This window comes from Lacerta agilis, chromosome 4 (assembly GCF_009819535.1).
Source record: "Lacerta agilis isolate rLacAgi1 chromosome 4, rLacAgi1.pri, whole genome shotgun sequence".
Lineage (NCBI taxonomy): Eukaryota > Metazoa > Chordata > Lepidosauria > Squamata > Lacertidae > Lacerta > Lacerta agilis.
Genome location: NC_046315.1, coordinates 65,698,339 through 65,712,204, shown reverse-complemented (window position 1 = coordinate 65,712,204; position 13,866 = coordinate 65,698,339). Strand labels below are relative to the sequence as shown.

At 39.3% G+C, this 13,866-nt stretch overlaps 1 protein-coding gene across 2 annotated transcripts in view; it reads right to left on the bottom strand.

Moving 5' to 3' along the window:
• The window catches only part of ARHGAP6 (Rho GTPase activating protein 6), a 186,780-nt gene that overhangs the window by 6,415 nt on the left and 166,499 nt on the right, over positions 1-13,866 (bottom strand). For both annotated transcript variants that reach the window (XM_033147415.1, XM_033147416.1), the window contains exons 5-10: positions 13,142-13,337; positions 10,241-10,296; positions 9,327-9,477; positions 7,644-7,792; positions 6,423-6,602; positions 746-843 (exon numbers count right to left, since the gene is read on the bottom strand). In XM_033147415.1, coding sequence (XP_033003306.1) covers positions 746-843; positions 6,423-6,602; positions 7,644-7,792; positions 9,327-9,477; positions 10,241-10,296; positions 13,142-13,337 — 830 coding nt within the window. The remainder of the gene's footprint in view (positions 1-745; positions 844-6,422; positions 6,603-7,643; positions 7,793-9,326; positions 9,478-10,240; positions 10,297-13,141; positions 13,338-13,866) is intronic.

The window sequence follows — 13,866 nt, the reverse complement described above, 5'->3', positions numbered from 1 at the left end:
TCAGCTGCAAGCTATTGGACTGATGACACAACAAAATGTGTGTGTGTGTGTGTGTGTGTGTGAGAGAGAGAGAGAACTGTCTTGAACTCTGTCCAGAAAACCTTTAAAATGACTTAATGCATAGCTGAGAATGCTATTGAGATTCTAACAGCTGCTGCATTGGCACAAACTAGAAACAAATAACATGGATATGATCCAAAACTTTCTGTGTGCCCAATACGTGCAAAACCATCCTGTACAAGTATATTCCCTACAATGGGGGAGCCAGTTCCTTTTGTGTACACAGTTCTGTCCACTTTGCAGAACTGTATAAGGAACATGTATGCACATATTGGAATTTCTGTGCCCTCAGTGAACATCAGGATCACGGCTATGTGAAAGATGAACCCCATCAACATTCATGAGTATCGATCTAACCAGGCTACTGATTAATACATATAATTGAAGATGCTTAAAAACTGCTGCCATGTAACCAATTAAATTAGTTTATTACAGTTTCCTGCCTATTTTATAAGAAATGGACTACACTATGGAAAATAAACATGAAGACCATTCAATGATTCTAAAGGCACTAGAATCACAACCACTCACACTAAGTTATGAAATGGACACAATTGTTGACAGCACATTCTTGTTCTTTTAAATCAATGTAACAGGGTTTTGAAATTATAAATTTTTGAATAATTCAGCTAGAAAACACATCCCTGGCGGAAACAATGAAGGAAAAGGAAAACAAATTACTCACGATGACTGAGAAGCTTTCCTTCTCAGCAAATAGTCTACAACATCTGGGTCTGTCTCAAGTAGACTAATCAGAACTTCGTTTTGAAGGTCAGCAGGGACCTATAAATGAATGAAGCATCAGAAAGGTGAGTACAGAATCACGCACCATTGTACTATATAGTCAAAGGTTAAGCTTCAACAAAATGAAGCAAGCACACTACAGAACAACTGATCAATGATTATAACTATTTGTGTGAAATAAGTGCCGTATTTTTCCGTCTATAAGACGCCCCCATGTATAAGATGCCCCCTATTTTTGGGGACTCAGATTTAAGAAAATGGGGGGAGATACAGTATAAGATGCCCCCCTAATTTTTCACATTATTTTTTAGGGAAAAAACCTAGTCTTATACATGGAAAAATACGTTATATAAGGAAAGCAGTATTATTTAACCACTGCTCGCTCTTTCCACTCATTTCTTCCTTACTATGCACAAGTGCACAGGGTTGTGGTTCTAATAATATGAAATAATGGATGTACAATGTTTGTAGAAAGACTGCTCTTACTGATCATTCAATAAAATATTGATCAAGTATCAGACAATATTGCTGGATGCACAATTTGTTCTAAAACATCAACATTCATCATGCTTACAAAAAGAACGAGGTGTGCAATTATTTTCATGTCTGTTAAAACACTAATTGTTCTTCATTCTGAATTTTATTAAAAGTAGCACATTTTATTTCATTCATGCATATCTGACTTTAATGGGCTGTACAACACCTGGCAGAGATCTGGCATTCATGACTCACATTGGGATGGAATGAACTTGGGAGGAAACAGCACACACACAAACAAACAAGCACAACGCTTTCAAGTTTGACTCCTGTTCACAAAACAATTGCCAAACTGAGCCTCTATCATCCTGACAGATTATTTAGGATTTTTACACATCCCTGTGGAAAGAATTTTTAATACAGCTCCATGTACTTAAGTTAGAATTTACTTGTAGAGTGCACCTATTCTCTATTTTGCTCTGCTGCAACTTTGAAAAATATGTGAAACTGATACCTGACTATTTACGACAGAACTAAAATCAGCAGCAGATTGCTGATCCTAATTCACTGAAGAAACACAAACAACCCGTAGTAATATTATGTATTCATCCTGACAAGCAGAACCATTCTGACCTGACAATAAACCCACGCAGTAGGCCAAATATCACATTCTGTTCTACTGGATTTTATTTTGCAGATCTTGCTCCAGTTTCAGTGGTGAAGCCGGTCACAGCTGGAGGAGCGAAAGAAAACTTGGCAGCAACACACTTAAGTTGTACATTGTGGATCCACGCTCTCGTCCAAATGTTTCTCTATTTGAAACTAGTACAAATGTCAAATCCTTAACTATAAACAGCAGCCCTGGCCTCTTACTACTTCTGGGGTTTGAAAAACAATTTGCTGCTGCTTGACAGGGAACTATCACCATTTGCTACAAAAAGTCAACACGCCTATATCTGTCAATCGATCTACCACCTTAGCAAAGAATATGAGGGTCCAATTTGCGGAACTCACACACCTTGTTGTTCTCATAGACAAAATGCTAACAGCAAATGAAGAAATAAGCACAAATAGCTTGATGTAAGTATATTCCACTATAACAGCTAAATTGAGGCAGAGGTTTGAGCCAGATCCACTGAAGCAGTCCAGTCCAGTCAATAAACACATTGGCACAAATAGGAAGAATCTCTACGGAGATGCTTTTCCACTGTACGTATCTGATGTCAAACTGACACACATCCGCAGCACTCTCTAATTATAAACACATCATTTGAAATGGTACATTGTTCCCTTGCATCCAGCAAGGCACTTAGCTTGGCCTACAAAGAGGCAAAATATTTATCAGCTCCAACAAAATAATAAAACCCGCTCTATAAAAAGCAAAGACGACAGACATTACCCGCACCCCACAATCTATGGCAGATTGTAAGAAAGATGTGGTAGAAAAAGGCTACTACAGCTGCAATGATCCAGTGGAGAACTAGCTCAGTCTCTTAACCCCATCTCTCCCCCCGCCCCATTAGAGAAATAAAATATCCTTGTTTTTTTAATAGATTGTGTCCAAACTTTGCTCCTGATAGCTCCTGCTGGCACAGAGAAGGAGAAGCTTCTTTTACTGATTGCCCCCTTCCACTGCAGCACCCAATATCCCCACACCGCTGAGGACTGAAGGACTCTCAGAAACAGTGTAGATAACTTGCCCCCACCCCACAAGCAGGATCCCATCTCATTATATTTATAACCTGTCTTATGGCATTAAAGAATATATCCTTTATGGACTTCAGAAAAGGAAGGGTCTGCATGAACTGAAAGGAGCATCTTAACTCAATTTGTATATTGTGCTTGAAGATTATAGTGAAGGAATATGAGGCAAGTGAGAAGCCAAAGCAGCAAGAGTCCATGTGTCGTGAAGGCATGCAGATGTTTTGAACTACAACTCCCATCAGCCCCAGCCAGAACTGTGCTCATCAGATTTAGGATGCAATTAGATGAGATGTCAGTTTTCCATGTCAGAAACTCCTGTTTATTTCTAAGGAAGTTAAAAGCAGGCTTTAGTGTTTGGGAAGCAACTTTGTGGAAGGGGGTTTAAACCCATCTTCCCCATGCCATGATGTGGGTTTGTGGGAGTTGTAGTCCAACAGCATCTGGAAGGTGGGAGGTTCCCAGTCTCTGCCTTAAGCACTTCACTTGTTTCCAGTCGAACACAGTGGCAATACTATTATACTACTACTTTTTAATCTTGGTTCAAAAGCAATATGCAGAATGCAAACTGACTGTGTTGCAATGCTATAACACTGCTTTTAAACTTAAGTTTCTTAATTCTTTCAATTGCATTGAACTAAATAAAACATACCCACACACCCTGCTTTTTCCACAAATATTTATCCACTCCCTCTTGCCTTCTCATCTTGTTTAAATGTGGGCTGTAGAGTAATGCATTGAAATGTGTTGCCCCATACACTGCCCAAGGGTACTGCTGTGCATCAACATTTGCTATGCAATATTAAACCCACTATCACTCAATCAATCAGTCAATCAATGCTGACAAGTGATTCAAAAAAGGAGAAGTCATAGGAATTGAATCATTTTTCCACTATAAGGGAAACCAGATCATATATATATATAGTTCACAGAATAAAATATTTTTATTCATGTCCAGCATACATTCAATGACATATTTTTCTCTTCCAGAAGCTACAAATAACATTAGCTATATTGGCCATTTCCACTGATCAGATAGATGGAGGTTCTTCAACCAAAGACTCCCATGGTTGCCACTACACCATGTAAAAAGTCAACGGCACAAAAACGCCACAAACAAACTCAATCAATCATTTGCTGGAATAGGGGAAGAAGGAACCTATTTGTACAGGAAGACACCAGGGATATTAACCACAGTTGCCTTCTAACACTTGATTGCTTTAGCTATACTTCAGTTACTTACATAAGGTACCATATTGCTGTAGGTATTTAATCTTTCTAAGGCTGTACCCAGATGGAGATTTGCCATAGCAACTGAAAGTGGAAAGGGGGGTGGGGAAGCATATCTCCTGGTATGTCCCGGGTAGGACCTTAAGGTCCTCAAATAATAACTTTTTGGAGGTACTGAGCCACAAGGATACTAGGTTGGCTTCAACTAGGGCCAGGGCCTTCTCAGCACTGGCCCCAACTTGGTGGAACAGTCTGTCACAAGAGACCAGGGCCCTGCGGGATTTGGCATCTTTCCGCAGGGCCTGCAAGATGGAACTGTTCCACCTAGCCTTTGGGTTGGTTTCAGTTTAACCCTGATGTTTCATTCTTTTGGTGTGGTTGGTGGGCTACTTAAAAATGAGGCTGCAGTCTAGATTAAATTTTAAATTTTATTTTAATCTGTATTTTAATGAATTGTTTTATGTTTTTGTTGTGATTTTATTGGTGTTAGCCGCCCTGAGCCTGGTTTGGCGGGCAAGGGCAGGGTATAAATAAAAAATTATTACTATTATTATTATTATTATTATTATTATTATTATTATTATTAGGCTCTTTTGTTCTGTAACCTGTTCTCCAGGTGAAGTGGAGAGAAGGAATTAATTGACACTTCTCACAATGGAAGGATGTAAGAAGCAGACTCTCCCAAGTATCTGTACTGGGACCAATGCCTTTTAATTTGTTCATAAATGATCTGGAGATATGGGTGAGCAGTGAGGTTGCCAAGTTTGCTGGTGACACCAAATTACTCAGAGTGGTAAAAACAAAAAGGGTTTGCAAGGAACTCAACTGCCTTTACAAAGAGAGTCTTCTGCGGCCGAGGCAGCCAGGACCACCCATGTCGTTAGCAAGGAAGGAGGCCAACTCTATCAGTCCCCTCTTGTAAGCATTTCAGTGCCATCAGGATAGCTGTTTGAAGGAAGAACTGCATGGCAGCAGCAGCAGCCTTGGCCTCTGGTTTGTAATATCCTCTGCTCTGTGTTAAACAGAATTGGTGCCTGAACTTGTTTTCTCCAGGGAGTACGGCTTCAATAGCACATAGTTAAAGTATGGAATTTGGTTCAACAAGATGTGGCAATGATCACATAAATGGATTTAAAGGAGGATTAGACAAATTCATAGAGGAGAACACTATTGATGGCTATGCATTACCTCCAGGATTGAAGGCATTATGCATTTGAATACCAGTCACTGGGTAGGAACAGTGGGAGAAGGCAACTGAATTCATATCATGTTTGTGGACTTCCCATAGGCATTTTGGGGCCACAATAGGCTTTTTTGAATTGTGCCACATGCACTGATCTTTCTAGTCCATTTGGGCTACAAATAATCAGCATCACACACACACCCTTCTGCTTAGCAGGTGTCAGATACAGTTATTGTATTACTTCAAGCCAAGGAATAATGTTATGCAACTATAGCACCCACATGTGCAAAAGAAAGTGCTATCTTGTAGAAGTTCATCGCCAAGTAAAAAATACTGGGAAATGTGCATGAATACCTGTGGGAATATCCCTGCAGCAGAAGTGAAACTTGATGAAAAATGCTTATTTTATATTTACTGCACAGAAAACTTGACAGTATGAGGAAACACTAACTGTTGTTTTGAATTTCATTTAGTAATTATGAGTTGCTGTTCACTTTCTACCTCATATGCAAGTGAGCAATAATGTTGTAGTTCCCAAGGCTTTTCTGGTGTAATTGTCAACCTCATAATCCACACTATTCACCTTACCATGGAAGGCCTTCATTGTGTGTGAAGGAATATGCATCCATGTTCATTATTTTTTTCCTTCTGAAGTGAGAAACATCTGCAATTCTTATGGAGCTACTTCTCAAAGAATTGTACTCCCACAGGATGAAAACACTGTATGCTAATATATAAGGGACTTTATTTATCAACAACTGGAAATATATGATGCTATCTCGATTTCCTATCTCGATTTCATGATGCCAGACTGGTGTTTTGTTTTTTTATCTCATGAGATTTTCACCACATACTGACAATAGTCTTTTTCAGCAGTGTTTTGCCATACATTAAAAAGACAATGCCACAGCTGATATATAATATATAAACAGAGAGTGCTGCTTGTTTTGAAATTAAAGCACAGGAGAAAAGTTATGAAGTGTATTCATAACCTGCAATAATGCAAAATAAAGAAGACTTTGCCTACCAGGAATAGCATTTCATAGTTTTCTATCATCTTTTGTACAACGGCAATGATTGCAGTACTCTCCTCAGCTCGCGCTGTACTTTGAACGGTGAATTCTTTGTCTGTTGTCTTCTGTTTGTGCAACAGGTTAGGTCCAAATATAGTGGCTAGATTAAGTGATGTCATTTTGTTGCCAGGAATCTGGAACAAAACAGAAACAAAGTTGGGTTACCCGATTCTGTAAATGGCTGCCTGGGATTTAGTGTAGGCTAAATTTATTTGCCTAACCAATTTAGAACCCTGCACTGTCTTATACTCTTGAACTATCTGCCATAAAGAAGATCCGGATTTGTTCTCAATATGTCTGCATCTTTATTTATCAATTTTTTTAAGTTTATCAACAATGTGTGCTTTATAGAAGGATGCCTGAAGATCAGGAACACAACTGTTTCTGGAAAGAACATCAAGCAATGACCTGTTATATTTATAATACCGGTGCTGGAGACAGTTTTCTGATAAGTTGCTTTTCAGTGGTCAGGCTCTTCTATACAAATGCCACATGAAGTGGTAAGTTTCCACTCCAGCACCAGTGATTACTGGAAACTTGCACTGCTGAAGTGGAAAACTCCTCTGTGAGGGCATCCCTCCCACATTTATGCTGCAATGCATGAGGCAAGGGAAAGTAATATTTGGAAAGCACAAAACATATGCTAATATTCAACTTGCAAAAGAAATCTATAACTAGAGCACAAATAATCCAAAGGAAATTGTGTACAGTATACTTTATCCATTATTTAAAATTATAGTTTACAAAACTATTGAAAAGATGAAATAGGAATTGCTAAATTATAACAACTGCAATAAAATTTACTGATATTGGTATGATTTAGGGAAAGAGAGAGGAGTTAAACACAGCAAATGCTTTGTTTCCAACTAGAATTTATTTATATATGAAATTTAATCAAGACATTTGGGTTGGAATTTTCATTTTAAAGCATTTCTCCCCCCCCTTTTTTTTGTTCGCAATGCAGCAAATATCAAAGCCACTTTTTGAGACATCACTTCTTTTGTTGTTAACAATATAAAATATTAATAAACATGGAAACTGTTAATAAACACAAAGATGCTGTACTGAAAAATGAAGCAAATGAGGGGGGGGGGGATTCAGTTCTCTGTTCTTCAGAGCATCCTTATTTACTCCGGAAATAGCCATAGAAAAAAAAATGAATGATCTGAACTTACATCCTGGCTATCTTGGTCTATCCTGTCTTCTGCATGGCTAGCTACAGTCGCAAGGAACTGGAGAAGTCGATGTAAGGTGTCACAGTTGCAGGGAGGTAGAAGATAAATAAGAAGTTGCAGGGTGCTTAGTTGTTCGTGGGGCTCTAATACTAAAAGAGAGGAGGGAAAGTACTCTAAGAAATGTGCTCACAGTTATGTACACAAGGACAGGCATATTTCATATCTCTCAACTGACATGATATTCCTATATAATTTATATCAACTGCAATTACTGGTAAATGCAGGTAACCCCCAATTTGCTCCTGTTCCATCCCACTCCACCCCTGTCACACCCTCTTCCAGGTCTGACTATTCTTCATCATTGGCCACCAATTCCTCTCTTTTCCCATGACCTGGGATAATGCTAGGTTTGCGCCATTGTGGAGAATGCAAAATGGTAGCCAGGCTGCCATCATAGTTGCTGCTGTTGTCACTTGTTGAGAAAAGAAAATAAGCTTCACCATTGTCACTGATAATATTGAACCCCATCCCTGAGAATAGGAAGAAAAATTTCAAGAGGCATCCGTGCACAGCTCTAGCCTGCAAAAAACAGGATTCACGTCAACTTGATGAAGCAATAGGTATATTCTAATGGAGTTCATCTCAGGAAAACATGAAATCAACATTTGAGGAAGTTCCTAGAGAAAATTCTACTGTAGAGCACATTTTTACTCTTATTCTCAATCAGTGAGTGGGGCTGAATACAGTATTGTCAGCATTGTGTACAAGTGGACAAAATCATACATTGTCTCTCACATTAGTTCCAGGTAGACAATGAGTGGGATCCAATATTCCACAAGTGGGAGGCAAGCTTACACAGCAAATCTTTCCCTTCCTCCATTCTGCCCTCCAACGCTTGCACTCCCCAAAAAGCTTCTCTACAGGGTCAGGGGCCATTCAGGGAGTAAGGGTTGTGTTGTAAATGGCTGCAGTGGGTGGGAAAAATTACTGAAAAATCGGTGAAGAAAATTGTGCTCTGCAGGGCTGCAGAAAGGAAAGAAATGAGAGATCTGTAGTGTGCACTTATGTTTCACTTGCACAATGTTGGCTATAACCCCAAGTGTTTGGCACTACTATTTAAAGCTTGGGAAAGCATAATAGCTTTACAAACTGCAGTCAATTTGCATGTACACATGATGAACATTAGCAACTGGCCACGCTGGAAATGCAGTTCAAAACATCTGGACGGCACCAGGTTGAGGAAAGCTGCTTAGGATTAGCCATAGAAGTTCATCAGGAACAGGAAATAAGCGTAATGGGGAATAATGGTAGAGCCAACATTTCTTTTGCCAACTTAAGAACATAGCCATCATTTATTTCATGCTCAGAAATCAAAGTACTTTAACTTTTGTGTCCTCTCAACTCTCATTTTACACACCAAGAACTGATTACTTTATCTAGGGACTTCATCCTTAGCCCATGCTCAGAACTCCACCCATTAAACCACAATAGGTAGCCTACTTGGCAGCTGTTTTAAGTTTCCCGCATTTCAAAAATTTAACAAAGAAGTGTTTAGGACCCTACACACATTTTAAACAGGTTAATTTAGGAACAAATCTCTTCAACTGCACTTCTACACCTTACGCAGAGTTTGTGTGGTGTAGATTTTAAGGAATCTGTAAAAGAGGAGGTTGCTCTGCTTACGGAGAGTATTGATGAAAGGAGTGTAAAGCTCCCTAGTCAGGAGTGGATCAGGCATGTCACGAAGAAATTCCTTTAATAAAGCAGCCACATCATGAATGCTGTGTTCCTCATCCAACATTACATCCACACCACGGTCAAACTCTTCGCGTAACTGGAAAAATCAACACAAAGGAAGAAGGTCACATCTAGACATCTACATTATTCATCTGCAAATCAAAAATGGGGGGGGGGGAGTTTTTGATGCATTAGGTTAATCCTTTGGCCGCCAGTTGGAAACTGTGCCATGTTCCACATCTGCTAAGAAAACAGTATAATCTGAGGAAACGGACCAAAGTCTGTATTGTTTTAAGGTGAAATGGAGTGATTTCAGTATTATTAGCAGTCAAATGGACACTTAACGATTTCAACGTACACTGTTATTTCATTGTATGGGACCAACATTCAATTTTACAGAAATCCTGTTAAGTTCGAATTTAAATTTAAATTTAAAAATTTAAATTTTAAAAAAGAAAGTTGAATTAGAAAAGTGAAATCCTTTATGAACAATACCCTAGACCATGTCATTGGTTACAATGGTCCTTATAAAGCAAATCTGATCCCTTGTGGGTTTTAAATGGATCTTAAAGACCTACGTCTTTACCAGTACCTCAGCAACTAATTTGACCTGAATGGCTCAACTCCACAAGTTTTGCCCAACTTTCTTAATTTTATATTATGCAGTATTAGTATCAGTCTTCATGGCTTTCAGCAATGATTCAAAATATTGTCCTAAGACAATGTTTGACATGTGGCTTGTAAACTGCTTTGTCTAGAAAAATTTTAAAGTCATTATTGTTCTCTTACACATTTTTAAAAACAGATTCTCAGTATGCGTTAAAGAAAGTGCAAAAAAGGAAGGTGTACTATAGTCTCACCTGTCTTACTCTCTTTTTTGAGCTACCAACTCGGAATATGCCCACTGTCTGAAGGCCTGAAAAATACAACAAATCACTTATTTCATTATTTAAAGCTTTGGTAGAACATGCATTATCATGGCATTTTCACATTTTCTGCAGCAAACATCCTATGAACAACTATAACAACACACAGGGGCTATCACTCCTCCTCCCCATCCACCCCAAACATAAAACCCAAACTTGTCTACAATTCAGAAAAAAAGGTAGAATTGGTGAGTACTTTCCTCAGTGAAACTTGCTGTTATGCATCAATGATTGCTTTTCAGCAACTCGGTGGTAAGTATTTAAGGGTGACACTAGAGGGAAGTCTAAGACCAATCTTGACCACAACACGCATGTCTCAATTATATAAAAATGCTTCAGCCTCAGCTCACTAATGTGGGCTTAAAAGTTAAGTGCATAGAGAAACAAGTTGCCTATGGATGAACTTAGTATTGCACTGGCACATGCGCTGCTTTCTCCCTGGCAACAGCAGGAGGCTGGAAATGGTAAATGTAGATGTGGACAACTTGAATCCAAGAATTTAAAAAATGCTAATTTGAACACCATTTTAGTTATCTAGTAACAAAGGACAGATACTTCCCTTTTCTATCCTATGACTGGCAGCAGCTCAGGATGTATATACACCAGAATATTAATGCACATGTAAATTGCACTCATCTTATTTCTCCACGTCTACGTTTATCAATGCTCTTTTACACATAAGTGCTTTCAATTGAACTCTATCTTAGTGTTTTCTGTTGACACTCTAGTGGGCTATGTTTGATGGGATGTATTTGCCCTGTGTGCTACCCTACCTTGCCCTCAATTAGTGCTTCCCTGCACTGCCTGAGTTCCATAAACCTTATGTCCATTGTAGGTATGTGCACAGGTATTCATTTACCTGTGTGCACAACCATTAAAAAATGTGAAATATTAGTTTTCTGATATAACACACTTGCACATATTATTTATCTCCATTTCATTGTTTACAGGTTGCGTGTGTGCGCGCACGTGCACCATATCTGGCCCTACTATCAGCCAACAGAGGTGTGATGACAAGTGGTGAATTAAAACAAAGTAAGGATACAGGTGGCGGGTGGTGCTGTGGGTTAAACCAGTGTTTTTCAACCACTGTTCCGTGGCACACTAGTGTGCCGCGAGATGTTGCCTGGTGTGCCGTGGGAAAAATTGAAAAATTCAAGAGAATTACTTTATATATAGTCAATATAGGCACAGAGTTAAATTTTTTAACATTTTCTAATGGTGGTGTGCCTCGTGATTTTTTTCATGAAACAAGTGTGCCTTTGCCCAAAAAAAGGTTGAAAAACACTGGGTTAAACCACAGAGCCTAGGGCTTGCTGGTCAGAAGGTTGGCGGTTTGAATCCCCGCGACGGGGTGAGCTCCCGTTGCTCGGTCCCAGCTCCTGCCAACCTAGCAGTTCGAAAGCACGTCAAAGTGCAAGTAGAAAAATAGGGACCACCCTGGCGGGAAGGTAAACGGCATTTCCGTGCGCTGCTCTGGTTCACCAGAAGTGGCTCAGTCATGCTGGCCACATGAACCGGAATCTGTACGCCGGCTCCCTCGGCCAGTAATGCGAGATGAGCGCCACAACCCCAGAGTTGGACACGACTGGACCTAATGGTCAGGGGTCCCTTTACCCTTTAAGGATACAGGTGGCACTAATGAAATTTCATCAATGCACCATGATAGAGTTATATACTTGGTAAAACACACTTGCTTTTTCTCAAGTAGCATGAGAAACCAAAGTGGCATTATCCATGTCTGTCACAGATGTATAATCTGCCTGCAGCACTTTTGGATCTTTTAAATTTAAAAAAAAACAGAACGGAGGAATAGGCTACATGAAGGCATAGCTGAAGTAGACATAAGGTTGGAGTAGGCATAAATACATGTACAAATTTTGCCTTCTGCTGTGTTGGATGGATATGTGTCTCCCAACAGATTTGTAACTGTAATTTGAAACTTGTGTAGAATGTACAGTGTTACCTTGGTTCTCAAACACCTTGGTACTCAAACAACTTGGAACCCAAACACTGCAAAACTGGAAGTAAGTGTTCCAGTTTGCGAACTTTTTTTGGAAACCGAACATGCTCCGTTTTGAATGTTACGCTTCCGATTTGAGTGCCACACTTCCGTTTTGAGTGTTATGCTGAGGTCTGTCTGCTTTTGCTATTTATTTTGCATTTTTGTGACTGTGTGGAACCCAGTTCAGCTACTGATTGATTGTGTGACTGTAGTACATTGTTTATTGCTTTCATTTTATGGATCAATGGTCTCGTTAGATAGTAAAATTCATGTTAAATTGCTGTTTTAGGGGTTGTTTTTAAAAGTCTGGAATAGATTGATCCGCATTACTTTCTATGGGAAAGCACGACCTGGTTTTGGAATGCTTTGGTTTTGGAACGGACTTCTGGAACGGATTAAGTTTGAGAACCAAGGTACCACTGTAATCCAATATGTATTGAAATGTCCCCTTTATGAGGGTCCAAAGGAAATAAGATTTTTCAAGTTTAACAACAAGTTCTGATCAAGTTCTGATCTACTTTTTGTCAGGAGGTATTTATCTGTTTGTGACATATAGAACAACACTGTTTCCTTTAGCTGCAAAGAAACTTTAAATGGAAAGAGGTTGTGTCGGGGTTTTTTATTGTATTGGGTAAAAGGTTTTAGTATAACTACCAGTATACTGTCTTTTAACTGTTATCTTATTATTTATCTTTATTTCATTGTTTATATATATATCTGAAACTTTATACTGAAGTTTTATTTTTAAAGTCGCCAAGGCCAATGGCTAGTACAATAAATACAAGATGGTCTATCACCTGCCTTTCATTGCCAGGTTGAATCATACTTACCATGTTTTTCTAAATGCTGGCAGCAGCTGTCCACAACTCGAGGAACCTGCCTGTAAATAGGATTGAGGCTTAGTTTCTTGTCCCTGGACTTTTCTTTTTTGCTCTGTGCTTCAGCAGGCAATGACAGCTGTAGGGCTTCTAGCAGTCGAGATTGACTGTCATCAAGATCCGTAATGGAGTCCACAGACATTGCACCCTGCAACATACACAAAGACATACAATTAACATGGGTGTTGGTGGGAGAGAATTCCATTCATAGTCTTCCTTCACAGAAGAGCTAGCCATGAATAAAAATACCTTCAAAAACACATGGGACAGATTCTTACATAAACAGAAAATAGGAAAGTCAATTTTGAATCAAGATGGTGGTCTGAAACGTGACTTTGTTATGACTTTGCCCTATTCTTGGCATGATAGGTCCAAACTACACTGATCTGGATGCCTCTGAAGATATCATCACCCAACTCAACACAAGGATTCCTGAGGGGGAGGCAGTGATCTTCATTTGCATTTGGACATCAGGGACCATTCTGAATTAAGATGGTGGACTGAAATGCGACTTTGGCGTGACTGCACCTGATTTTTGGTGTGATGGATCCAACCTACGCCAGTGTGGATGCCTCTAAAGACATAATTTCCCAGTTTGATGTAACTTTGCCCAAATTTGTCCTGGGTCCAAACCGTTCTGTTTGGATCTTCTCACCTAATTTGGTGGGACAGCTCAC